At 40.2% G+C, this 27,084-nt stretch overlaps 2 protein-coding genes across 2 annotated transcripts in view; both read right to left on the reverse strand.

Annotated features, from left to right (window-relative positions):
• Positions 1 to 713: 713 nt before the first annotated feature.
• zmp:0000000760 (collagen alpha-1(IX) chain) lies at positions 714 to 13,143 on the reverse strand. The gene is made up of 26 exons (XM_068327866.1): positions 13,065 to 13,143; positions 12,060 to 12,183; positions 10,599 to 10,992; positions 10,437 to 10,514; positions 10,254 to 10,349; positions 10,115 to 10,168; positions 7,658 to 7,711; positions 7,506 to 7,559; positions 7,377 to 7,430; positions 7,148 to 7,201; positions 7,008 to 7,061; positions 6,878 to 6,931; positions 6,493 to 6,546; positions 6,350 to 6,394; positions 6,199 to 6,252; positions 6,054 to 6,107; positions 5,887 to 5,940; positions 5,689 to 5,760; positions 5,571 to 5,606; positions 5,174 to 5,218; positions 5,058 to 5,090; positions 4,451 to 4,597; positions 3,974 to 4,150; positions 3,215 to 3,305; positions 1,208 to 1,285; positions 714 to 1,107 (listed from the first exon to the last, which is right to left on the reverse strand). Exons 1-26 carry the CDS (start codon positions 13,141 to 13,143, stop codon positions 905 to 907), a joined length of 2,292 nt encoding a protein of 763 aa, XP_068183967.1. The 3' UTR covers positions 714 to 904.
• Positions 13,144 to 18,974: 5,831 nt separating this feature from the next.
• Positions 18,975 to 27,084, reverse strand: part of dst (dystonin) — a 78,724-nt gene continuing 70,614 nt past the window's right edge. Inside the window, exons 91-100 of the mRNA XM_068326998.1 lie at positions 26,841 to 27,003; positions 26,594 to 26,748; positions 26,447 to 26,521; positions 26,261 to 26,278; positions 23,937 to 24,054; positions 23,111 to 23,224; positions 21,858 to 22,048; positions 21,526 to 21,636; positions 20,795 to 20,921; positions 18,975 to 20,021 (exon numbers count right to left, since the gene is read on the reverse strand). Coding sequence (XP_068183099.1) covers positions 19,765 to 20,021; positions 20,795 to 20,921; positions 21,526 to 21,636; positions 21,858 to 22,048; positions 23,111 to 23,224; positions 23,937 to 24,054; positions 26,261 to 26,278; positions 26,447 to 26,521; positions 26,594 to 26,748; positions 26,841 to 27,003 — 1,329 coding nt within the window. The 3' untranslated portion in view covers positions 18,975 to 19,764. The remainder of the gene's footprint in view (positions 20,022 to 20,794; positions 20,922 to 21,525; positions 21,637 to 21,857; positions 22,049 to 23,110; positions 23,225 to 23,936; positions 24,055 to 26,260; positions 26,279 to 26,446; positions 26,522 to 26,593; positions 26,749 to 26,840; positions 27,004 to 27,084) is intronic.

The raw sequence follows: 27,084 nt of genomic DNA on the forward strand, positions 1-27,084 counted from the left end.
CAAAAATCTGCAGGATTTCACAGGCATTCTGACAGCAAATGAAAAACATCTTCATCAAATTTTGATCATATAATCCTGCAAAGCAGAATGTGACCACTATGCTGTGCGATGGCCACCTGTGCAAGCTCCCCCCATCTGGATCCCTGGATCCCGGTTGGTGGAGGTCATCAGCTCAGCAATTAATTTTTTTGCCAACAACCATATAAACTCTCTGCCATCCACACTCTGTGTGTGTGTGTGTGTGTGTGTGTGTGTGTGTGTGTGTGTGTGTGTGTGTGTGTGTGTGTGTGTGTGTGTGTGTGTGTGTGTGTGTGTGTGTGTGTGTGTGTGTACGTGTGAGTGTGCTTCCAACTTTCGTCCATAAAATGTAACTTACGGTAATTAAAACACACTTTAGTTTGATCAATGCCTCTTTTTCAAAAAATGGCTACTGATATTATTTGTGAAATATTATTTAAAAAAATATGATGCTCTTTTTTTAGCAATTGTAATTTGCATTTACAAGTGTTTTAACACATTTTTTTTCATAAATTATATCAAAGTTCTGGAATTCAGTGATGTCACATGGCCTTAGTACATGAGCCTGAATCATACTTTCACACAAGAACCTCAATAAATACCAACATCTTTTATTTTTATTTTAAAGAATAAGTGTTAGACAACTAATTTTGGAAATCACTTTAAATAAAACAATGAAAGATGGTCTTTTTATACAAATATAATTTGTTAATCTTCACCCTGAAATCAAATAGGTGTTGGTGACTCTGGTAACTGTTCCAGTTTTTTAACTGAGATTCATATTTACATGAAATGTCAATATATTTCTAGAAACACGCATTAACAAAAACAATCTCTCAGGTTTCCCCTGCTTTAAGCTCAATATTAATTGGATTTTTTTTTTCCTTTATGGGCGGTTTCTCGACCTCCGTGGCGCTGACTGAGGAGTCCCGTTGGTGGAGTTCAGCTGAGCACACCCAGAGGTGACGCATACACCTGGAGGCCCTCTGAGACCCGCGTGGCCCCTGAGTCCAGGCCGACCAACATGTCCTCTCTCACCTTGCTTCCCTGGTTGGCCATTGAATGCCCTACCAGGACGTCCACGCTGACCTGAAAAGTGATTCAATAATTACTCCTTTAATCCTGGCTTGGGAAAGGATGCACAGGCCAAGATGTGGACACCAAATTAAAACTTCCAAAAATAATTCACCCTTTGGTCCCTGGTCTCCAGTATATCCAGGTAGACCGTGACCCACGGGACCTTTATCGCCTTGCTCTCCTGTGCCACCTGTGAGCCAAACACAAACACACACACACACACACACACACACACACACACACACACACACACACACACACACACACACACACACACACACACACACACACACGTGAACACACTAGTGTCTCAGAAGGAATGACAACAGATGGGTCAAAATGCGATCCCTCCAGGAGTTATATAACTGGAGCGCACACTGTTCTTGTTGATAAAAGACCATGTGTGTTACTGAGATCATTGGTAAGTAAATGTTGAAAACACCTTGTAAATATTCTTGAATTTCATTGGCTTGGCAGGAATGCATGGATGTGAAATCATTCTCAGGCCTTCACTCATAAAGTAGAACCAATAATATATATGTTAGCCTACCAAATGTACAACACTGTTTTATTCAGCTGCTTCATGATGACAGGAGCTGAAGTGAATTGTGATTAAAAGTGATTTTAAAGTGATTCATGACGAGTTCATTCAACAATTCTTCAACTCTCCACAATTTTTATAGCAAGACATTATATTGTACTTTTGTCGTCACTTTATTGTCAGGAAAGATGTCACCCATAAAAAACAAAAGCATCCCTGCATTTTAAATTACCCACGATATGTCAGCGGTTAAACTTGGTCGGCGTCACCCAGCTGACAGATGTTATTAGGATTATAAACTCCTGAAGTCTGTAGTAATCTCCAGTGCTGTTAGGTCTTCCTTGTGTCTCCACTTTCTGTTAGAACTTGTAACTGGATACATTGCTATGAAATCACCGTTTAGTTTTAGTTCACTCTTAACTCAGTCACAGTCAGGGGACTGCAGGTCACTGGTATGATGGAAGGTGAGGCCGTGCCTCACCTGCCAAAAAATGGAAAAAATGGAAGAAATAAATTAAATGGTCATATTTATCCAGTGACGTGTATTATATAGTTAATGTCCGTTTAGCGTCACCAATTTTGCACTATTTTTACTCAAAATTGCTGAATTTTCACATTTAAATTACTGAGAAGAGACCTGCAGTGAGGCACGAGCCAGCCGAGCATCACCATGGATTGCGCAATGACTCGACTAGCTGTGCTGGTATGCTACACAGTGAGACCGTAATGCTATCTTTCTATATCTCGCTATTATAATGTTCAAACACGTTTGCTCTATGAAATAAATTTCCATAATTTAGCCAATGTATATAATGTACAGTGTTTTCTTGTCAACAACTGCATGTGTGCAACGTCTTCCTTGAGTTGAGCAGTTCAGAAACCGCTGGGAAAATGCGTGAACTGAGGCACGCAGTTCTCCTTTCTCATGGTAGGGGGCGCTGGTGATCCCAGGGATTTGGCCGAGGATTTTTCTTCTCGGCCGTAGAAGAAGTGACAGTTTCAGGGAGTGAAGTGCAGCCATTCATTTGTTTTCCGCTCGCCTTGCCTTACTATAAAAATGGAGGACTACATATCTCAACCCAAAATTTTTTGATGCTTTTGTTCAGAAGGAGCTGCTCATGGATTTAATTTACAAGTAAAAATAACATTTAAAAAAATACGTGTAGGTAACAACATAACAATTTTTTTAAATCTTATGTGCTTATTTGTGTGTTACAGTTTGTATGTGTAAATAATTCTGCTATGAGACTTTAAAAATAACCCACTCGCTAGTGCTTATTAAATGGTGAATAAGCTACACTGTAGGTTAGTATGTTTGTAAACATCTTCATCCGATTGTGATGAAGTCAATACCTCACCACACATCACTGTTACATACTGTACATGCATACATACATACATACATACATACATACATACATACATACATCAACTGATTGATTGATTGATTGATTGATTGATTGATTGATTGATTGATTGATTGATTGATTGATTGATTGATTGATTGATTGATTGATTGATTGATTGATTGATTGATTGATTGATTGATTGATTAGGAGACGGGAGTGTTTCTCACACCTGTTTCTCCTTTGCGGCCCAGGTCTCCGGCCTCTCCGTAGAATCCTGGTGGGCCCACCTCTCCATCATCACCATTATTCCCAGGATCACCCTGACCACAACATCAATAGGGAAATGCATGAATAATGTTTCGTGTTTTCAGTGCAGGTATAAATATTACACTAGATGATAAATTAAGATGATAAATCATCTGTACGCACAAAAAACTGAGAAAGATTTATCTGGTCATTCAACACTGTGTTGGGAAAATGCAGTGCCGTACTGGAACTTTGTTTCTTAGCTTTCCATTAAACGCCACAACATGAGGCTTACTGGCCATATAGTGGAATATATTTATATAGTCATGGCTTAAAGAGTATTTATCAGCCTGAGAGTCACTATGATCAAAGTAGTAGTGGAACATGAATCGGGTCTATACTGCATAATAATGTGGAAAAGGTTTTCCGATCCAAGGATAGCCTTGATACTCTCCAAAAACCATTCAACACAGGCCAAGTGTCTAGCCTGTGACTCCATATTTGTCCTCATGGAGACGTGGAAAATCTTGATGTTTTCACTCCAAACTTTTCTGCTAAATACTTCACCACTCTTTGTCCACCCCAGACCCTCAAATGTGTTTGCATTTTACTCAAGCAGGGAAGAAACAAAGAACAATATATGGAGCGCTATAGTCACTAAAGGTCTAAAGGAGGTGTAATCTACAGACATTACTTTAAATCCCTTAAATTTTAATGTAAGTAACTAAAATGTAAATCTCACAGGAGGCCCGGGAGGTCCTTTCTGTCCAGGTGGCCCTGGGGCCCCCATGGGCACATCTCCATAGAGAGGACAGACTGCAGCGCAGGTCCTCTTCACTGAGTTGGCAAAGGTGGACATCTGCTCCAGGACCACTTTCTGACAAACCTCAATTACGTGTTGAGGGGAGAGGGTGGGGCCCTGTGTGAAACATTAATACAACTCCAATCATAAAAGCTGGCTGGACTGTGGGACACGAGACAGTAAAAGACAGGACAGGAAGAAGCAATCAACAAGTGACATCAGTAATATTTCTTGTGGATTAGAAGTGAAACCTTTGCTGTGCATCATGACAAAATACAGGCTTATGTGAAACTGATTACACGTAATATTAACAACAAAGTAGTTGCATGATTACTTCAACAACACTATTTACATTATTACATCCCAGTCGTAATAGACAATAAGAATAGTGGTTTTCATCAGCTGTATGTTACTTACTGGGGGACCTGGGGGCCCTTGAAAACCATCAGGTCCTCCTTCACCTCGAACCCCCTTGTCTCCAATAGGGCCTGAGCGTCCAGGTGGACCTGCAGGGCCACGTTTCCCCCGTCCTCCCCGAAGACCCTGCTGACCCCTATCTCCAAGCTGCAGAGCCGATTAGCAACATCGGATACAGATTACATTCTGCTTTTGGGGAAATTGGTCAAGTTGTGTAATTAGTCCAAAACATCTAATCTGTAAATGTTAAAGTAAAAAAAAAAATCCTGGATCTGGATTAATCTGGATTAATACATTTATTCAGTCCAGACCAAGTTTCACGTCAAACTGTGCAAATTGTGTTTTAGCTGACAAACCCTTGAACAAACACAGATCAAAGTAAAGGATGCTTTCATCTGGTGGATGTGAGGAAATGCATGCAATATAACTAGTGAGTCATGTAAAGATAAGTAACCAGAATAAATTCTATTTAATTCTTCTTCAGCCAAAAACTTATTCTCAGTTCACTTTACTTATAAATCCATAAGTCTAAAAAATTTCTACAGAATCACTGTTAAGGTAATTCAACAATATTTAGTCATTAAGTTAGAGCAACAGATTAGCTCACCTTTCCTTTAGGACCTTTAATTCCTTTGGCCCCCTTAAAAAATGAAGTCATATTTAGAAAAGAACATGAGGAAAATACGATGATGAGAATTGAACATGAGACGTTCAAGGTACTACCTGTCCACCTTTAGGTCCTTGGACTCCCTGGATTCCAGTGTCACCCTGAACAAGGAACATTTATAATAAGTAGTGTTTAGAGGCTAAAAAAATATTTCTTATGTGAGGATTTCTCGTGTGGGACTCAGGCAGGTTATTCTATGATATTGTGTGTTATCTGATTCTAATTTTCACTTGTTGATCATGTGTTGATGGCGAGTATCTTTCTCGCTTTTCATTTGGTCTTTATTTTCTGCAGATGAATGGTGACTAACTTCTTTCTAGTTGCGGATTTCAAACACATCACGACAAAAACATGTAATATTAGAGAAATGCAATTGGTCGCATAGTTTATGAAGGATTAAGCATACTATGAAATATACATTTTAATGCTTTAATGTTCAGAATATTTATTTACCTTCGGTCCTGGTTTTCCAGGTATGCCAATGTGTCCCTGTGAAGAGTTGAGAGTTTAATGATTTGGAGAAAAATAAGTCATATTTGAAGAGTTAAAGAAATTCAACGTAGGGTCTTACAGTAGGTCCAGGTGGGCCAATAAATCCAGGTCTTCCAGGTTTCCCTGCAGAACCTTTGTACCCTCTTGGGCCCTCAGGAATAAAACATTTATTAAACCAACCTAAAGTACGGCTTTATTTTTTTGTAGTTCTCCTAAAGGATGACAAACTATTTGTACTTAATGATTATCTGAATAGCATCTGAAAAGGTAGACTTACAGTTCGGCCTTGGGGACCCATTTCCCCTACTGGCCCAAAGGTGCCTTTTTCTCCCTGTAAGAAACACAAACCACATAATATTCAGAATATTCGGCCAAATAAAAGGGAAACAAAACAAAACAAAAAAGATGTTCACCTTTATGAAAAAAACCATACAAAACATTTACCTTCATTCCACTTTGTCCAGCCTTTCCACCGGGACCTTGTGATCCTTGATAAGCCTGTGAGGAATAGATGACATAATTACCATAATGTATGAGTGCTGCTTCTAAAGTTTGTCACAAAGCAATAATTTAAGGCATAAAATGATACCTCTATTCCTGGATCACCATCCCTGCCTGGTAATCCTGGATCGCCAATAATGCCCTGAGGGAACGCTATCATTATTATTAAACAGACAGATTACTTTCACAATGTAAATGAAGGCTCGAGTGTGAGTTGCTGGGCATGTCCGCAGAGTCACCTTTAGTCCGAGGGGTCCAGCCCTGCCTATTGGTCCTGGGATCCCCTAGTTCATGTTCAAAGGAAACAAATCCATTAAAAAAATCACTCATTTTGAAAAATCAGTCATTATTTTTTTGTCCTTGATTAATTTCTCATACATACAGGTTTCCCCTTCTCTCCAGGAGTTCCCCTCAATCCAGGATCTCCCACATTTCCCTGTGAAATATTATTTAAATCAGTAGGTCAACATGGTGCACCAGGAAGTCATCCTCCATGTGCAGCAAAATAAGTGAAGTAGACTTTCACTGTGGTTCACTCTTCAATGAGTCACTAGATTATGTTGATATAGTTCAGGTCCTCAGATGTGAGCCACATTCCAGCCACAGGAACTGATGTTGTTTATAGAGATGGCACATAACTGCAAAACATAGCTCTATTCCATTGTTTTACCACATTAAAAATGATTTACTGCCTTTCCACACTCTAATGAGAGGATTTGAAGCCAATCCTTATGCATTATGGAACAGGGAATCCCACAACAACCCACCTGCTTTCCTCTGGGCCCAGCATGGCCTTCAACACCAGCAGACCCTTTTTCTCCCTATAAATAAAGGCACAGGGTTTTAAAATCACAATATGAACAATAAAACAATAAAAAAATGATGAAGTATGTTTACCTTAATTCCAGGAAATCCTGGAATTCCTTCATATCCTATTTCTCCTTTCGCACCCTTCAAGGAGAACAAGATGCTAGCTATAATGTACTTTATCCTCATTTTAATCATTTGCCATGCCCAAATAGGACGGGATAACTTACAAGTTCTCCTGGGTTCCCAGTCTCTCCAATGTCTCCCGGTGGCCCACGAACTCCCTATAATCACAGTCAAATTACCAACATTAACCCTACAGGATTATCTATAAAGCTACAAAACTCGAGGAACAAATTGCACGGAAATCTAATGAAAAGTTTGTAACAGCATTAGCTGGCAGTCTTTTTCCTCATTAAAGAGATCATGTTGAAACCGAAATCCAGGAGAAGAGTTTACCTTGAAGCCTGCAGCCCCTGTCAGTCCTTTCAGGCCTGTTGGACCTCTGTCCCCCTGTGAACATAACATCTCCAATCAGAATTTGACCATTGGGTTAAAGAAAAGGATGAATGAGTAGTGATCAATTACCACTTGGCCCCAGAGTCCTCTCATTCCTTTCTCGCCTTTGATTCCTTCTTCACCCTGAGGATGTGTTTGTGCATTAGGTTTCATTAATATGTTTCTGTAATGAGACACACCATGAGTGAATACCTGACAGGGCATAACAAGGCAGATCTCACCTTTGGGCCTGGTTCACCAGTGTTGCCATAGTCCCCTGTGTTTCCCCTGATCCCCTGCAAGATAAGTTTGAATGAATAAAACGCATTTCACTCAAGCTGTTTGTTGGAGAATGATTTTAAAAATATAAGTAAAATGAGTATAGAGTTGGCATTGCATTGCATCAATGCACCACCCCACCCTTTTTCATTCATTTCTCTTTCCTGTATAGGATCACAGGATGGCTGGAGTCTATCCCAGCTGACATTGGACAGGAGATTAGGTACGGTCTGGGAAAGTCGTTGTATTACACATGAAAGACAAACAACCAATGACACTAATATTCACGCCTGTGGGAAATTCTTCATCATCATCATCATCATCATCATCATCATCATCATCATCATCATCATCAATTCACTTATAATGTATTGCATGTTCTTGGTGATAGGAGGAAGCTGGAGAACCCAGAAGGGACACACACAGACATGGGGATAACATGCAAACTCTAAACAGAAATGTCCAGGACCTCCTTACTGAAGGGCCAGTCCCTAACCCACTACTGTACACCACTGTGCTAGAGGTCATTGTGCCAGAATAGTCCAGAAGTAGTCCAGAATATGAACTACCTGATAACCTTTGTCAAAATGTTTAAACCTAGACTTTTATTGGACATAAAGTGACAAAACACCTTAATCTCTTTCTTAGGTCAATTAGTAGGCCTTTTTAAAAATTCTTCCACGTCACTTTGCCCTTATGACACAGGAATAGCGAAGCTGATTAGCAGCAGATCAAATAGGCAAAGATATCAGCTATTGATATAATCCCAGTATTCCTTGGTCAAAAATGATCGCTGATATTACCTTTGAACAGAGCTGTTTCCAGTCTCTGCTAAGCTAACCATCACCTAGCTATTGCTGTACCACAGATAAGACAGTTGTATCAATAATCTCAGCAAGAAAGAAAATGAAACTGTTAAAGTACTCCTTTGACCTAAACTGTAAAAATCATGTGATAAGGAGAGTTCATGTAAGTTGAACATGCTATAAATGTCATATTAGTCACATCAGTGGAAAATGTATTCAGGGAGATTTGGGAAAAGTTAGTCATAAAGACGACACCCATCCTTTGGTATTAGGAGAAAAGTGTTTTCCATTTGGCTGTATTTGATTGAGTCAACAAACAGATTAAACAAGTCCAGGATGCCTTGGAGCACTCCATTTATGTAACACTGTTGTTAAGCCGTCAGCCGGCTGCAGGTTAACCTCAGAGATGGCCGACAGTATGGCGGGAAGCATGACCGTGAACTTTACGGCGTGTTTAAGGCGGTATAGCCCTGAGGGGCAAAGGACCACCCACTGCACGACATGGACAGTTCATCTCTGTGCCAGGAAATGCCCTCCTCAGATGCCAGCAGGGGAGGAGATAAACATGTTGGGGTTCTGTGATTCACAAGCTGGCAGGAGTTAAAAACACTGATGATTTATACAAGACAGATGTGTACCCCAGAGGAGCTACAGCTGCAACGTAGCACATCAATGTGTAGCATGTAGGGAAATGTGCTCTGAATGTACGAGGGCCTGCAGGCGTGCATGTGTTCAGGCAACAGGGAAGATTTCTCTTAAGTCCAGAGGGCACAGTAGCTGCCAAGCCATTACTTTGATATAAAACAAGCTTCCTGCTTTACACAAATGTTTTCCAGCTCTTAGATCCAGCGTAACAAAACAGCGACTAACAAGTGCTAAATTGAACATGGAAGTAATGACATCAGCATCTTCCAAAAGAATGTATAGTGTGCTTGTTCATTCACTGCTGTATGATAATGTAGTTCGTCCTTTGCTTGAATTTTAAGGAAATTTTTATTCAGTGTTCAAATGGAGAAAGAATTAGCCTTGTCCCCACAAGTTAAACCATGCATTAAACACAACATCTGAGACACTTTAGACAACGGACTAGCACATAAATGCCTGTCACACCACTCCACACGGGGGGATGGTTGTTGTTCAACTCCCTGGTTTTCCTGAGTGTGTGGGATTCATTACATTTAGTTCTGCGGCTTCCAAAGGGAAACACAAGCCCATTTTAATTCTTGTGATCTTTTGTTAATTTGAGCCAAATCCTGGATTTTACACCAGCACGGATGTGTTTTAAACTCTAAATGGATAATTAAGAAAGACAATGACAAACTTATTGTCACATTTGAATTGTGTTTATCTTGCCCTCCTCCCAAATCCTTTGCAAAGAGGTCATAAGTTTTCAAGTAAATAATAACTTCTGTTACTAGATCTGTTTCCATCCTGTTGGGTCTCAGTTGAATGGCCATCACCACTTTCCACAACTTTATTGCTGTCTTATGAATCAAAATTTACAAAGTGTGTAGCCTGCAAATGTGTTTAGCTCTGTTTTGAGCTCTTAGAGACTGTGAACTGTGAAAATATATAATTTTTGTATAACTGAGATGTATTTTAATTTTAAAATACCCAGTTTCCATGTCTTCCTGGTTCTCCACCACCTCCTGGAAGACCTCTGTGACCCTGAAGAAGATTTAAGAAAAAGTCAACACAGAATGCAAGTTGTCTTGTTGATAAATTTCTTTTTTTCTTGTACAGCTACTTTAACCTTTGTGCCAGGAGTTCCCTGGATGCCTGGCTGTCCATGCATACATTTGCAAGATGCTCTTTCAGCGGTGAGACCGATTTCCGCATACCCGCCACACTGTCATTGACAGAGAGGTGAGACAAAAACTACACAGTTCCTTAACAAATAGAGAGACTACCCTATCCTGAATGGAAGCTGACTCACCACACCAGAGAGCTCGCAGCAGTCCTCTGTGTAAGCCTTCTGTGGGTCACATGACATCTCCATTTGCTGGAGGTCCACCTGCGGAGATGAGACATAATATGACGGGTTGAAGTTGTGTACCAAATCAAAGTCGATGCATGAAAACACAAACCACTGACGTACCGACACAGAGCGACCCCCTGCAGCCCGCTTAACAATGGAGGTATAGCCTTGGAGTATGGTTGGCCTCGGCTCATCAATGGGCTCCACGCTCACCTCCTCGCAGTCTATCAGCAGCTTCACCCGGCTGCCCCTCACACTCAGAGCCAGTTTGTGCCACCCCCCATCAAACAGTTTCTCCACACCATGAAAGGTCCTCAGCATCTGGCTCACATGGGGCCCGGTGTAGAAGAAGTCTAAAGAACGCGTATCACCCTGGAAACGCAGGCCGACCTGCTCTCGTCCCTTGGGGTCGCTAACCTGCCACAGGTCCCATGACTTCCTGGCCGAGTCCTTTGCTAATTTAAAAGTTGCAATGATGGAGTAGTCAGAAGGAAGTCCATCCGGATACACGTCACTTTGTTACAGGAACAAAAGAATTTAACACAATTAATAGGCAGATACCGAGATAAAAATACCATATATAAATTTCATATCAGTATGTGGAACACTTCTTACAGCAGATTTGTCATCTTTTATTTAAAAAAGAATGTTATCAATCAAACCACTGCATTTGTTATGAGAAAACACTCAAGGTCTACAGTCATTCTGACAGCTCCATGATGACTCGAGCATAAACATGATATAAATACAATATAGTGTAGTATAGTAAGATTTATCAAATTTACAATGTAATTTAGCATGCTAGCATGCTAATGTAATCCATCTAAAAGTGGTGAGACCTGCCATTGTGCACAGAGCTCACACTCAGGTTGTTAAAGACCTTATTACTAAACAGGAGCCTCATGATGAAAACTTGGGCTAACACCCTTGGAGAATGTTTTTTGCAGACCTCCACTGATTTAATTTCTTGCCTGACTGTAGGAATAAACTTCACTGTAGGGTGGGGGTGGTGATGCAAAACTGCTTTTCAGCCTGATTTTCAGTTTCCAGAAACTGAAAGTGGAAACAGCAGACTTTCGCTCCAAGTGTTTCTAGGTGGGTTCATTGTTGACACCATCATCGCAAAGACCCTCACTTTTCTTAGAGTAGCAACGATGAGCAACACAGAACAAACACATGATGACATAGACAGTCAGCGATTATTTGTTCCTAGTGACACAAAATAGTACATGGTGAAATCAAAGTTTATATGGAAGCCGTCTTCTGGTGGTGTCACCATTCTTTGTTGAAATCAATGATGATATCATATAACAAAAAAAAATTTGATTGTATTTGAAAGTTTTCAGTCTATTTCCAGTGGTGTATCAAAAGATAGTTGCGTGATGGTGTTTTATTGTTCCTCTAACCAAACCAACAGTGATGTCACAATGTACCAAATTATATTGTAAAACACAACAATGTCCCTGCAGCCAGGAGAGAAATAAAACATATGGAAATTATCACAAGATGTTCAGTTCTGAAACACTTTTACCAGGTTCCGTCCTCGTAGAAATGACACGGTTTCAGGGTGTAGTGCCATACCTCATGCTCCTCCGGAGATGAATAGAGGGGTTGACACGGTAGGCCACAGCTTCGGGTTCAGAGCCAACCACTTTCCTAACGCCTCTGGACTCAGGCACACGAAACTCCTCCAGCAGGTCAAAACCTCAGAGACACAAAACCTCGCTTGTTAGTTAACTTCATCATCCAAAGTTAAGTAAAAACTTAACTTAACGACTTAACACCTTATGCCAGCGCTGATATCATTGAAGATTTGTGAGTCTCTTTAATAAGTAATACTATACCTTCAATGAGGTAATCTTTGAAATCCACAGATATTAATAACCTGTTTATGTCTCTTGCCAGTCAAATAGGCTACTGGATCCAAAATGCTGTAAGCCTGGTGCTACAGTTTGAATGAGACCAGGTTAGCAGTTGTGTCTCTTAAGTCATGCACAAAACTCATTGCAGAACTTATATTCATTCAGCTTATTTTATTTTATCAAGGTTCTCGATCTTTCTGATTTTTGGACTACATGGAATTGCCTGCTGTCAGTCAAATTTGTAGTCTAGTGAGATTTCACATATGCGTCACTGCTGTTTATCAATTGACCATAAATACAGCACTGCACATACAATGTCTGCTGATGGTTTCAAGTGTGACATTATAGGTAAACACATTGTGTTGACTGGTAGTTTGTGCTAATAAAAAGTTCCAAGGCTTAAAATATTCGTGTGCGTGGCTTAAACACAGGATGACCTGTTTGACCCCACAGTGTCCCTAGAAGCTCTGAGCGCAAGAATGAGGAGAACAGCGAACAATGAAAAAACATCTGGTACTCTCAATACAACCATCTGAGTTGCAGAGTTCAATTCAGACGTTAAAGAACAGAGACCGAGTTCGATATGTGTTATGATTTATACAAGTTTATTTATCCAGATAACTGCTCCCTGCATACATAACATTTCCACCCAGTTTGTGAATGTTGATCAATGGATATTTTATCTTTTTATCCATTACATTTACAATAAATGTATATAACTTACTTGGCAGCTTTTGACACTGGATCAGTCCAAAGACGGCAACTGCTGCTGCGAACAGCAGCATGTCTTTATAGGCTGCCATTTTCAAGCATTTGGACTCAAGGGCCTGTAATGTATTAAAAAAAGCAAATAAACAATTCTATTAAATCGCCATATATGTGGATACAGTAGGCTATCTATTTAATGGGCTTTAAATCAACTCAAACCTGATTAAAATGTACTTTTAAGGTATTTCAGATATCGACTTTCTTAATCTGTTGATATTAACGTGATCCAGTTTGTCGTGTTTGCTAATCATATTAGATGATAAAATTACCTTTCAATCAAAGCAATATCAAAAATTATCCATTATATTGATAATTGCATAAAATAATTACAAATTATTTTTTACCACTCTGATAAATGGTCTCTTAGAAGAAGAAAAAAACAATAACTCACATATTATTTAAAAACAGAGTTCCAGGGCCCCTGCGTATGGATAATTCCAGTTCCTGGTGTGAGGATATATTCCACTCTAAACTGCCATCCCGGGGCTGGAGCTGAACAGGACAACCATTCAGACTAGAAGCTCAGAGGATCCTGACCCTTGAGCTCCACTCCACCATTGGCCCCCAGGGGATCTGCCTCTTCTCATAGGAAGAGTTACACCTATATACACCTACACCAGTAAGCTAAATCAGCATTTAAAGAAGCTGTGGTTTCACACACTAGGGATTGTGGGATGTTGAAAGCTTTTAAAATGAGAGAATCACAGTATTTTTGATTGATGATAACTTGCTCGAAGTATTTGTTACTGTGCAGAGTTGTTCTGTCTTTTCATATAACCACTCGTTATGCAAAATAGAAAAAAGTTTTATGGACATTTTTGTCAATTTAATCTTAAATTTCTTAAAAAGGCACTCAAACAAGTTTTAGTGTATCTTCATTCAAGACAGTGTTTCATCATTTGCTGAGTCTCTGAGGGGAGATGGGGAATGTCACAGGTCTGCTCAAGATGCTCGGCAAACATTCCACTCAAACTGGACCCCATCTACAATCTAACCCACGGAACTGGATCAACTGGGCTATAAGGAGGCTGCGGGAAAAGATTGAGATATAACACACATGTACCTGTATAGTAGATGGGTGGTTCAATGAATGGAGTCAGAAAAAGGATTAGAAAATATCTAAAAAGTACTTTTTAAAAATTTATTCTTCTTTTCTCTCGGCTTTTCCCTTCAGGGGTCGCCACAGTGAATCAATTGCCTCCATCTGACCCAGTCGTCTGCATCCTCTTCTCTCACACCAACTACCTTCATGTCCTCTTTCACTACATCCATAAACCTCCTCTTTGGTCTTCCTCTAGGTCTCCTGCCTGGCAGTTCAAAACTCAGCATCCTTCTACCAATATATTTTCACTATCTCTCCTCTGGACATGTCCAAACCATCTCAGTCTGGCCTCTCTGACTTTATCTCCAAAACCTCTAACATGTGCTGTCCCTCTGATGTACTCATTCCTGATCCTATCCTTCCTGGTCACTCCCAAAGAGAACCTTAGCATCTTCATCTCTGCTACCTCCAGCTCTGTCTCCTGTCTTTTCCTCAGTGACACTGTCTCTAGACCAAACAACATCACTGGTCTCACCACAGTTTTGTACACCTTTCCTTTCATTTTAGCTGAAACTCTTCTATCACACATCACACCTGACACTTTCCTCCACCCGTTCCATCCTGCCTGTACACGCTTTCTTCACCTCTTTTCCACACTCTCCATTGCTCTGGACTGTTGACCCTCAGTACTTAAAATCCTCCACCTTCTTGATCTCTTCTCCCTGTAGCCTCACTCTTCCACTTGGGTCCCTCTCATTCACACACATGTAGTCTGTCTTACTGTGGCTAACTTTCATTCCTCTCCTTTCCAGGACAAATCTCCACCTCTCTAGCTTCTCCTCCACCTGTTCCCTGCTCTCCCTGCAGATCGGAATGTTATCTGCAAACATCATAGTCCATGGAGATTCCTGTTTAACCTCGTCTGTCAGCCTGTCGATCACCATAGCGAAGAAGAAGGGGCTCAGAGCTGATCCCTGATGCAGTCCCACCTCCATCTTGAACCTCTCTGTCACACCCACAGCACACCTCACCACTTTCTTACAGTCCTCATACATGTCCTGCACCGCTCTCACATACTTCTCTGCCACCCCAGACTTCCTCATACAATCCCACAGTTCCTCTTTGGGCACCCTGTCATGAGCTTTCTCCAGATCTACAAAAACACAACCCAGCTCCCACTGGCCTTCTCTGTATTTCGTTATCGACATCCTCAAAGCAAATACTGCATTTGTAGTACTCTTTTTTGGCAAGAAACCATACTGCTGCTCACAAATGCTCACTTCTGCCCTTAGTTTAACTTCAACTACTCTTTCCCATAACGTCATTGTGTGGATCATCGGTTTTATTCCTCTGTAGTTGCCACAACTCTGCACATCTCCCATGATCTTAAAAATGGGCACCAGCACACTTTTCCTCCATTCCTCAGGTATATTTTCACAATCTAAGATCCTGTTGAACAACCAGTCAGAAACCCTACTGCCACCTCTCCTAGACACTTCCAAACCTCCACGGGTATATTATCAGGACCGACTGCCTTTCCACTCTTCATCCTCTTCAATGCCCTCCTCACTTCATCCTGACTAATCTTTGCTACTTCCTGGTCCACAACAGTCACCTCTTCTAGTCTTCGTTCTCTTTCATTTTCCTTGTTCATTAACTCTTCAAAGTACTCTTTTCATCTTTCCATCACACTACTGGCACCTGTCAATAGACTTCCATCCCTATCCTTAATCACCCTAACCTGCTGCACGTCCTTCCCATCTCTGTCTCTCTGTCTTGCCAACCTGTATAGATCAGTCTCTCCCTCCTTACTGTCCAGCATACGAGTAATCATAAGCTTCTTGTTTGGCCTTTGCTACCTCTACCTTCGCTTACACTGCATCTCCCTGTACTCCTGTCTACTCTCCTCAGTCCTCTCAGCATCCCACTTCTTCTTAGCTAACCTCTTTCTCTGTATACACTCCTGTACCTCCTCATTCCATCACCAAGTCTCCTTATCTACTTTCCTTCCAGATGACACACCAAGTACTCTCTTACCTGTCTCCCTGATCACATTAGCTGTAGTTGTCCAGTCATCTGGAAGCACCTCCTGACCACCCAGAGCCTGTCTTAACTCCTTCCTAAAAGTCATGCAACACTCTTCCTTTTTCAGCTTCAACCATTTCATCCTCTGCTCTGCCTTTGCCCTCTTCATCTTCCTCACCACCAGAGTCATCCTATACACCACTGTCCTATAATGTTTGGCTACACCCTCGCCTACCACTACTTTGCAGTCACTGATCTCCTTCAGATTACACCGTCTACACAAGTTTAGTCAACCTGTGTGCTCCTACCTCCACTCTTATAGGTCACCCTATGTTCCTGCCTCTTTTGGAAGAAAGTATTCATTACAGCCATTTCCAACCTTTTTGCAAAGTCAACTACCATCTGTCCTTCTGCGTTCCTCTCCTGGATACCAAATCTGCTCATCACCTCCTCATCACCTTTGTTTCCTACACCAACATGTCCATTGAAGTCTGTCCAATGACAACTCTCTCACTTCTAGGTATGCTTTGCATCAAGTCATCAAAGTCCAACCAGAATTTGTCCTTTTCCTCCAGCTCACATCCTACCTGTGGAGCAGGTAACAACATTGAACATCACACCTTCTATTACTAGCTTCAGACTCATCACTCTATTTGACCCTCTTTTTACATCCAGGACATTCCTTACAAACTCCTCCTTCAAGATTTCTCCTACTCCATTTCTCTTCTTATCTGCACCATGTCTGTGTAGGTTCTCAGTCATCCAGGTCATGGTTATCAAAAGCTGTTTAAGTCAATCCACTGGACATTAAGAAAGTTCTTGAAGACGTTTTGTCTCTCATCCAAGAGACTTCTTCATTTCTGAAGGTGGCTGGTCAAGTCCCAGTTTATTAACCCTGTGGGGTGTGGTCAGTGCTATTCACATTCCAACGACCCATCTGGCTCCTTAACGATTATTGATGGGGGTGTTAAAGGGGGTCATTGAAATGTGAGTTTTACCTTTGTATGCTAATGACGGTCATTAGCATGAGACACATGGCCTGGGTTGGCAATGTGGGAATGTGAATAGCACTGACCACACCCCACAGGGTTAATAAGCTGGGATATGACCAGCCACCTTCAGAACTGAAGAAGTCTCTTGGATGAGAGACGAAACATCTTCAAGAACTTTCTTAACGTTCAGTGGATTGACTAAACAGCTTTGGATATCTGTACCATAATAGAACAACTTGAACCCTGCTCCTAAACTTCTAGCCTTGCTACCTTTCCACCTGGTCTCTTGGACATACAGTATGTCTACCTTCCTCCTCTGCATCATATCAACCAACTCTCTACCTTTTCCTGTTATAGTCCCAACATTTAATGTCCCTACTCTCAGTCCTATACTCTTGGCGTTCCTCTTCTCCCTCTTCCTACGAACACACTTTCCTCCTCTCCTTCTTCGACCAACAGCAGTCCAATTTCCACCAGCACCCTGCAGGTGAACAGCACCGATGGCGGTCGTTGTTAACCCGGGCCTCAACCGATCTGGTATGGAAGTCATAGTTTTGATTTGCATGTTTGGTTTGGCAAAAGTTTTACGTCGGATGCCCTTCCTGATGCAACCCTCTGTATTTATCCGGGCTTGGGACTGGCACAATAAGACACTGGCTTGTGCCCTCTTGCAGCTACAGACAGGGGTAACGGATAGGGGTAAAAGGGTAACACACATGGGTCAACTTCGAACCCCTTCTAACGCCTTCTAACCCTAAACCTTTCTAACCCTAACCCCTTCTAATCCCTTTTTACCCTAATTTCTAACCCCTTCTAACCCTAATCCCTTCTAACCGTAACGCCTTCTAACCCCTTCTAACCCTAACGCCTTCTAACCCCTTCTAACCCCTTCTAACCCTAGCACCTTCTAATGCTTTCTATCCCCTTCTAACCCTAACTCCTTCTAACCCCTTCTAACCTTAACCCTAACTTTTTAAAAATAATTTATTAAGCCTTTAAAAGTCTTTAAAGCAAAAGGTTCTCTCCAGTTACATTTAATGCTTTTCTCAAATTAGCCAGTTGGCTAACTGAGCTGATATCTAGAATTTGTTAATGACTAACATCATTGCGTGCAAATATTTACTAATTAACATCCAGTACATTTGCAACCAATGACAATGTTGTTGTTGTTGTTTTAGGTGTTTGGTATAAACACCAAAAAAAAGTATGATTTAATTAAGATTTACCTCATGATGATGATGATGATGATGATGATGATGATGATGAGTAATCAAAGCTATACTTCGGTAGGAAGAGTTCAAATGCACAAAGTACATCAGGTAGAGATCGTGGATGGGTGGTAATTAGTAGGACATGGTGACGGCGCTGGAGGTCAAACCAGTGGGTCACTGTTATCATCATTACTAGTCAAAGTTCAACGTATGAGATCAACCGTTCTGTGTAAGATAATTTACATCTTGAACAATAGTAGATTTGGATGTGACTGTATAGAAAATAATTTTTCGTCCATAACTGATGTGGCACCCATGATTTCAAAGGTTGGGGGTCGTTGTCCAGGGTCAGGAGAGTGGTATTGGTATTTTATGATTTGAGATGAAGCAGATCTAAGTTAAGTGACATCATTAACATGCAATGAGCAATGTCCTGTGTGCCACAGCTCAGAAGTCTGAATGCTGGTGGAAATAGCTCAGATGGCCTGGAAAAAAAAGATTGTTCAAGATTGTGTCCAGGTTTCAGTGGCGATGGTGTGCTCATGTGACTTGGACCATCTATAAGAAAATTCACGTAAACCCATCCAATAGTTGACCAACTCACAGACCCACCCCATCATCGTGCCATCATGACAATTCAGTCTTCACTCTTTTGTCTGGTGGTTTTCTGCAAGCAGATTTATTACAAAGTAATGTTACAGTAACAATTTCAGCTCTACCGAAATGAATTATACATTGACATAGATGCACAAAAAAATGTTGACATGTAGGTCAATGGGCACGCCGCTACGAAGTGGTCAAACAGAACGCGGACTGTAGCTGCTCACAAACAAACAGGACTGAAAAGCTTCATGATTACAAGGTTTCTGCTACTATCCTTAAAGGTTTCTGCAGTGCTTACTGGGGTTCATTGCAGTATATTGCATTGCCCTTTAAATGCATGTTGGCAGTATATTATAGCACTTAAATAGTTATTGGTGTGCCTAAAAAGGTACCATAATGCAACGACAACTCAAAACATCAGCAAACATAAGGTACAGTTCATTAGATCTCCATTCTGCCCGGTACCCTTCATTAGTGTGTTTAGAAATGTTAGCTAGACCCAGGGTTTCTAGTGTTCCTTCAACAGGTTTTCAATTAATAAAATAAAAACAATTTGACATTTTTCACCAAAAAATAAATACATTAAAAACAAACACACAAGGCCACTGACATTCCATTCTTACATAATTTTAAACCATATTGCCTCTCAACAGAATATTTTACATCTTTGCAAGGATTTAAATAGCACAACATATTTGCAGTCTTAAGTTAGATATCTCCAGTGTCCATCATGTTAAGGGTTCTACTAGATCCTGGGTTCTTCGCTTCAAGGCAGATAGATGACTATCGCTTGGATCCCTTTGCCAGTTTGCTTGTAGGTGTGGTTCGTCTCTGAGGAGTGGGGATCTTTGAGGGTTTTCCTCCATGTTGACGGGACGCAGACCGCGGCGTCACTCGGGTTGACTCGCCAACCGTCTCAGACGCATCTGAACACACAGACTGAATGTCGGAGATGTCAAAGTCGGAGGCGTCACTTCCTCTGCGACTGCTCCCTCTGCTTCCTGCTTTGCTTCCAGGTCGGCTGGAATTTTTTCTTAATTCTAGAGGAGATAAAATAAAATTAAGAATAATAATATAAATAATGAAACACTAGTTATTCAACCCCTACAAATGAGCAGGGTAAAATACGTATTTTGGCACAGTTAGATTCAATTGCTGGTTGCAAATGTAAGTTTCACAGTGCATTATTACATCCAAATAAATACTGACATATAACCATTAACCAGCATATCTTCTCTAAAAACACTTTTGAAATCAATTAATAGTCAAATCTAATACTTTAAATGCTACCCTATCAATAAATTATTGGGTTTTTCAACTTTTTGGTTCTGGCTGTAAGAATTTATTTGACAAATGATATTCTGGAAAGATCATTGTAATATTTTATTTCTAGTTTAGTATTTGTTGTCTATATGTAAAATATTTTTGCCCAACATTTACTTGCTGAAATATAAAGTTATGCACATGAAAAAAAGATGCTACTCTTCAGACTTCAAGTATATTCTGGTATTGGGACACTGTGATGTGTTAAGTAAACATCTTGTCATCATCATCAAGATTCACGACAGAACAATGAGAATGAGTATAAGACCACTGTGACCCTGACTCTGACTTTAAATACCTTCAATGAAGTCTGAACAGCATCGCCTGTTGTTTGACTGGTCAATTTCTGCAGATAGCTTTAAATGGCATGTTCTTTTATTCAAGCATATGAAAGGAAAGTTTATTCTTCAATTGTGGCTATAATCAGACACTTTGTAGAAAACCCTTTCATAATAGAAGAAGAATGTTTCCAAAGTGAATCTCTACTGACCGCCTATCGTTTGTGTTCGTGCTTTCAGTACAGCAGCACTGATCAGCGTCCCCTCCTCACCGGACTGAAATCCTTTGCCTGACAAGTACCCAGGGAGACGCAACTTGCTCCCCTGAACCGGTGTTCCCTACAAAAGACAGAACTTTGCTTTCATTTGTAATCAGTGGTAGTTAGACAGGGTTTAGGAAAACTGTCATCACCACAGAACAAACGAGAAAGCACCAAGAAGCACTGCTGAAAATGTTAATACGTAATGCTTAGCTTAGCAAATAAACCTGGAATTTGTTTTAGAAGCAGTTAGTATTTAAAGCATGTCAGCCTTTAGTAACTCTAACACACACACACACACACACACACACACACAAACACACACACACACACAATCACACAATCATAGACAATGTTGCCATAGACGCACAGACAACATTATACTCTGCATTGTGAGACAAGAACAAAAATATTCCACCCATTAGGAATCAGATTAGTTTAGACCCAACTGAAATTTTGTACATCTGACAGGTGTTTTACGTCTTTTTTCATGAATGTACACAAAGTATAATATATAGAGACAAATGTACTTGAACTAGTATAATAACAATAGAGACATAAACACACAGAGATACAGTATATCTCTGTGTGTTTATGTCTCTATTGTACAATTATTATGTAGATAATTGTACTTTAGCTTTCAGTTGGGTCATAAATGTTCCACATCAGATCATTTGCTATACCTCTGAGGATGAACCTGGGCTCCCAAAGGAGTCCGATGATTTAAGAGGAGGGCAGGGTTTGATGTTTGTAAGCCAGGGTTTATCATAATTGCGGGTTATGTGTTGAGGAGTCTGGGAAATAATGGTAAATTTAAAAAAAAAGAAAACACAGATATGGATTCACAAATCAAAAACTAAAAGAATCACTAGATGTAAGAGAGAGAAAAGGCAAAAGAAGAATGATATCAAATAATTTAGCGTGGGAGGAAAATCAAGGAGGGAAATGATCAAACTACAACGTGACGGACAGCTGGAAGAAAAGCGGACTCTCCCAGCAGAGTGGAGCGCCTCACCTTGACTGTAGTAGGTGCAGCTGGGATTGGTGGAACCGGACAGCTCTGACTGGAGACCGATCTGTTTGGAGAAGCTCCTCTGGATGACGGCCCAGATCTTCGGCCTCTGTAGCGGAAGCTCGCCATTACCTGAGTTGTTCCCTCTGGGAGGATGAACTTCTCTCGTAACTCAATGTTGGTCCTGCCTTTAGCTGAGAAATGACACTCTAAATGAGCCAGACTGCATAAAAACAACTGATTATGTCAACATAACTTTCATGTTGATGATGATTTGAGCTAACAATTTCATTTCCGCATGGAATCCATAACTTCTTAATAATTTCCAAAGAAATAACTATGTGATTTAGTACTAATCAGAGGTGAAATAGACCTTTGTTCTGCTCCATTTAAACCACATGTTCTAATAGAGGTAGAGTTGTGTTCTCTTCTAAAATTCTTGAGGTTATAATAGCAATGAATGGCTATCATTCAAATACTTCCTCTGTTTCCCTATCAATTAGCACCAATTTATGATTACTGTATTTCTAAATGAATTATTAGGAAATTATGAGTGACACAGACCTATTAAATAAAGTATAACAGTTATATTTTGAAAAAAATATAACATTTCAATTCAATCCAATTTAAAGTTGGGTTCAGATCCCAAATGAACGATAATATTCATGCAGTTTTAAGTGTCATGAAGTCATTAGTGTCATTTGCTTGGACTGCCAAACAAAAGATTCAATGAACCAAAAAGTGCTTAATCACTCACACACCAACACGGCCCAAATTAGAAAACCAACCAAACGACATAAAAATTAACTCCACACACTAATCCATACACGCCGTGCACAATCTGTGTTTAAAAAATGAAACAGCGCTCGCGCAGTTTTAATCACAAAGTCACACTATTAAACAAAGTAAAGACCAATATATCCTGTGTCCTGTCGAGTGAGTTGTACGCTGACAACGTCACCATCATCCTCAATGACATAAAATGTCTAATAAAGCTGCGTTCAGAGCTGCTCTTACATGCTGCGAGGAAAAAACCCCCAAAACTTGATAAAAAAAAGTACCTCAAATGAAAGTGACAGCAGATAATTTGACTCACACAAACAACTGCATGCATGAAAACCAGCTGCAGGTGAGAAACGGTTGATTATGAGTGGAGCTGGTCGGTGAGGATGCCATTCACGATGTGCACTCACACACACAGCTACCAACAGGACCAACACAAAGCAGCACACACTCGGATGTGCAGACACACATACCACTGATGGGTTCATGGAGCAAGGTGAGAAAGTGTGATATTTGCCAACCTATAGGAGACTGAGTAATTGAAGAGTTTGATTCCGAGCGCAACATTTTGCTCCCGTGGTGATGAACTAGAAGAAATAATATCATGTTCAGCAGGAGGAGGGTTCAGTAGGGAAAACAGGAAATCCATCATCGACAACAGCAGAAACATTAGTACCTAAAGGCTTTGACACTATGTGAGGGCTCAGGATGACATTGTACCATTTTGGTGGCAGCTTACTGATCAAAAATTTTACTTACTTGTATATGATTTATAACTAACAATTCCTCAGCCTTATCAGTTCTCCAAACACCAAAATATATTGTTTCACTACATTTTTCCCAAAAACTTTTTTCCAGGAAAGTTAATCAAGAGCTTGCTGTTAAGTGAAAAGGTCATCAAGAATAAATTAAACCACAGAAATACACAACTCCTAAATATTGAATAAATCACTACTGTCTCACAAAAAGCAGAATAGATTCAAAAAGAGTTGCAGCTTCCACTTCCACTCATTTAAATGCTCTAAAGCTTTTATTGGGTCTAGAAGTGAGAACTACTACTAATCTCTTTTCATTCAGTTTCTGTTTATATATCCATAATACAACTTTGTATTATAAATAAGTTTTCATACAATAACAGTCATTTGGTCCAGAGTTAGACAATCAAATTGAACTTGATAGACCTCTTAGTAATTTCTCATTATAAAATATTCCAACCTTTGATAAACTAATGCTAATCCACAGTTTTCAGTAAGATTTGACCCTACACTTTGTGTTCTGGTGGCTAGAGTCTGATCTCACCTCGACAGGGGTCATTCTTTACCAGAAACTCATCCAGGGCCATCCAGCCTCCCCCCACTCGCACCATCACAGTGCTGCGTAGAATGCGTACCAGACGAAGCTGCTGTGAGTCTCCAAACTGCGGCGGTGGAGAGAAAATAGAAAAGAAATGTGTGAAAGCACCAATCTGAGAAAAAGCAGTCACTCACTAAAGGATACAACCTGTGCAACACAGGAAATCAGACTGGTTTGGAGTTTCAAATTAATTTCAGTGAATTGATGAGTTTCTTAAATTTCTGTTACATTTCATGTACTGTAGATAATCTAGAAACAATGACAGATGCTTTGTGTCCACTTCAGGACTGATTCCCTTTAAAAGTTGCACTGATCGATACAGAAAAGACTAAAAATACACTTTTTTAGTTTTCATTTTAAAAGACATAAACTACCCAAAAGGTCACTCCAACTGGCTTTTCCATCAGTGTCAGCTGGTGAGCATGAATGATTTTACTATTGAAAAGTGACTGCAATTGTTCTTTTACAGCTCGGTGATTTCACTCATTAAGTTTCCTTATTGCTATATTCAAATTATTAGCCACTGTTGGTTTTTATAAATAATGCATATCAGTGTATGAATATAATTCAGACCTCTAAGAAAAAGAGAAAAAACAGAGGTCAGCATTGAGTTGAGTGTTAAATTCAAAGCTATGCTGTATACACAACACAACCAGAATGTTAGCTTAACATCAGTGGACATTTCTTAAATGTGAATACATTTATTCCCAACAGTGTCTGGTATGTTGAATAGTCTGTGAAAAAAACACATGAACTGTAGGCAAATGATCACACCACTAGGGGGCAGACATGCTTAATAATTGACCTTTGTCTCAATGACCACAAATAAAAACGTTCAGGGCGTTATGGAGGCAAATGGTTGAAGGTCAATGAGGCGACAGAAGACGGACGCAGCCAGTTGGGTGTGACCGAGAGTATTAACACACAGACAAAATTAACACGGGACGATCACAGCCGCATGCTTTCTGTCAAAAAATAATTTCACATGATGATCGAGCGGATGAACAGCAGTCTCCTGCAATCCAGCACTTTGCTGGACTATCTACAACTATGACTCAAAATACTCAGGATGCACTGACACTGATGCAGATCCGATGCAGCTAGCTCCAGTGACACATGAGGGATGGGTCAGATCACTGCTGGCTAATCCACCATGGTGACACGCAGACATGACCAAACACTGATGACACCTCAGATTAGGTGCCCGTTATCTTATGGTATCCATTCAGCTGCCAAGAATCTTTCACTGTATGATTATCAATGATTAATGCCACTGGTGATTTTAGTGACCAAAAACATTAAAGGTGATGATGATCACAAGACACATTTTAAGAATAACCATTTACCAGAATACAGCTTTCCAAAACTGCAACGTGTAGGTGAGGGGTAAGATTTTGATTTTCCCTGTTTGCTATTGTCTCATCGCCGATTAAGGAGTCATGTAAGCAGTGAACCAGACCAAACTGTCAAAAGAATTATTTCAATTCATTTGTTGTGTGATACATCAATATAACTAGTTCATAGATTAACACCAATGTGCCTTTTCTCTTTAACTAACACCTCCCCTTGTTAATACCGTAAGCTGCGAAAGCAAATGTAACAAAGCGCAAATCAGAAATGTGTTTTAAACTGCAACATGCAATTGTTCAATATAAATTAACTGAGACAGTAAAATGAAAAGTGTTCATTGAAAACGTCAAGGTTGCCCAACTATAAAGATGAATTAATAAACAGGGTAAGTTTCACCAATGAACCAATGTTGACGTAAATCATTCCCGTGATACTGAAGCGTGAAACGCAAGCACACAGAAAGCATTATATTCCGAACTGCCCAGCAGATGAATCTATGTCTGTGGATCAATAATAACATGAGCTGAAATGGTGCTGGCACTTTATATTATAGTTTTCTGAAACTCAAAAGCAGACATATTTAACATTTGATGTTAAATTTATCTTTAAAAACAAAACAAAAACAAAAACAAACTAATCCAAAAGTTCTATCAATTTTTAAACACATCTCATTAGGAAATCGCTTTTGTGTTCCGATCAATTCCAGCTATTGTGAAACTGTTGAAGTGAAACAAATCTCAGGCCTGTGTTCCTTGTGGATTAAACCAGGACACCCATTTCTACTTCTGAGTTTCAGTCTGAAAGCATCAGCCAGGAATCCTGGCAGAATGTGTTAACTGGAAAACAAATGACAGTAAACTAAAAGGATTTGATAAGGACAGGACAGAAGCGTCAGAACAGGGAGAGACTTTCATATGTACCTGGTTTCCAAGGTAGAACTGGTGACATGAAGAACAATAAAAATATAGAGTTAGATTGTTCAGAAGGAGTTGACTTTTGCTGATATTCTTTTCATCTCCTACCTTCTACATGATTGTACCATGAAAAAACATTGCATAGTTAAAGTAATGCATGTATTTGTTAGGACATTCTTGAAATCATCTTACCCGGTATTTGTTGGCACCGATCTGCTCCACTTGGAATCGTTTGGGACATTTACATTTTGCTACTTGTCGTGTAACCTGTAAAAATAGACTTCATTATATGACACCTTAACAAATGTCTACATTTAGTCATTCTTGTTGAGACATCACCTCATCTTCAATTTTGTCAGCATCCGTGAGTGGTTTATAAGCATCCTTATTGGGATGAAGAGCTGCCACAAATTCATAGTAGTCGATGTAGCCGTCACCATCTCGATCAAATATGTCTGCCACAGCGCTCATTTCCAGACGACTCGTAGGGAATTCTGTTGCAGAGTTGTTGTCAGAAAAGTGTTAGAAGTGAAGTTTTCTCTAGGTAGTATGCATTTTTATGTAAGTCACTGTGTTGAATGCTTACTGGAGGACAGAATGCCTTCTATAAACTCCTGCCGTGTCACCTTCCCATCTTGATCTTTATCGATGCGGCGGAAGAAGTCCATGACGCGAGACTTTTTATGGTTCATCCAGCGCATGTAGCGCTTGCGCCACACATCAAAATCAAAGTTGGCAAATTCCTTCAACTGCATATTAAACAAAAACAAAATACAAAGGATGAGTTGAACAACCATTCATTCACTTTCTAATAACTACTTATCCTGCGT

The sequence above is a fragment of the Antennarius striatus genome, chromosome 11, assembly GCF_040054535.1.
Source record: "Antennarius striatus isolate MH-2024 chromosome 11, ASM4005453v1, whole genome shotgun sequence".
In the NCBI taxonomy this organism is placed as follows: Eukaryota; Metazoa; Chordata; class Actinopteri; order Lophiiformes; family Antennariidae; genus Antennarius; species Antennarius striatus.

Bases quoted from the DNA above. Each gene is read 5' to 3' on its own strand.
- zmp:0000000760 (XM_068327866.1), bottom strand. From the start codon at position 13,143: ATGGCAGCCTATAAAGACATGCTGCTGTTCGCAGCAGCAGTTGCCGTC. The intron at 5,607-5,688 runs GTAAGACCCTAC...AACTCTTCACAG, and splicing joins TTGGCCCACCTGGACCTACT to GGACACATTGGCATACCTGG. The intron at 4,151-4,450 runs GTAAGTAACATA...TGTTTCACACAG, and splicing joins AAGGGCCCCCAGGTCCCCCA to GGCCCCACCCTCTCCCCTCA.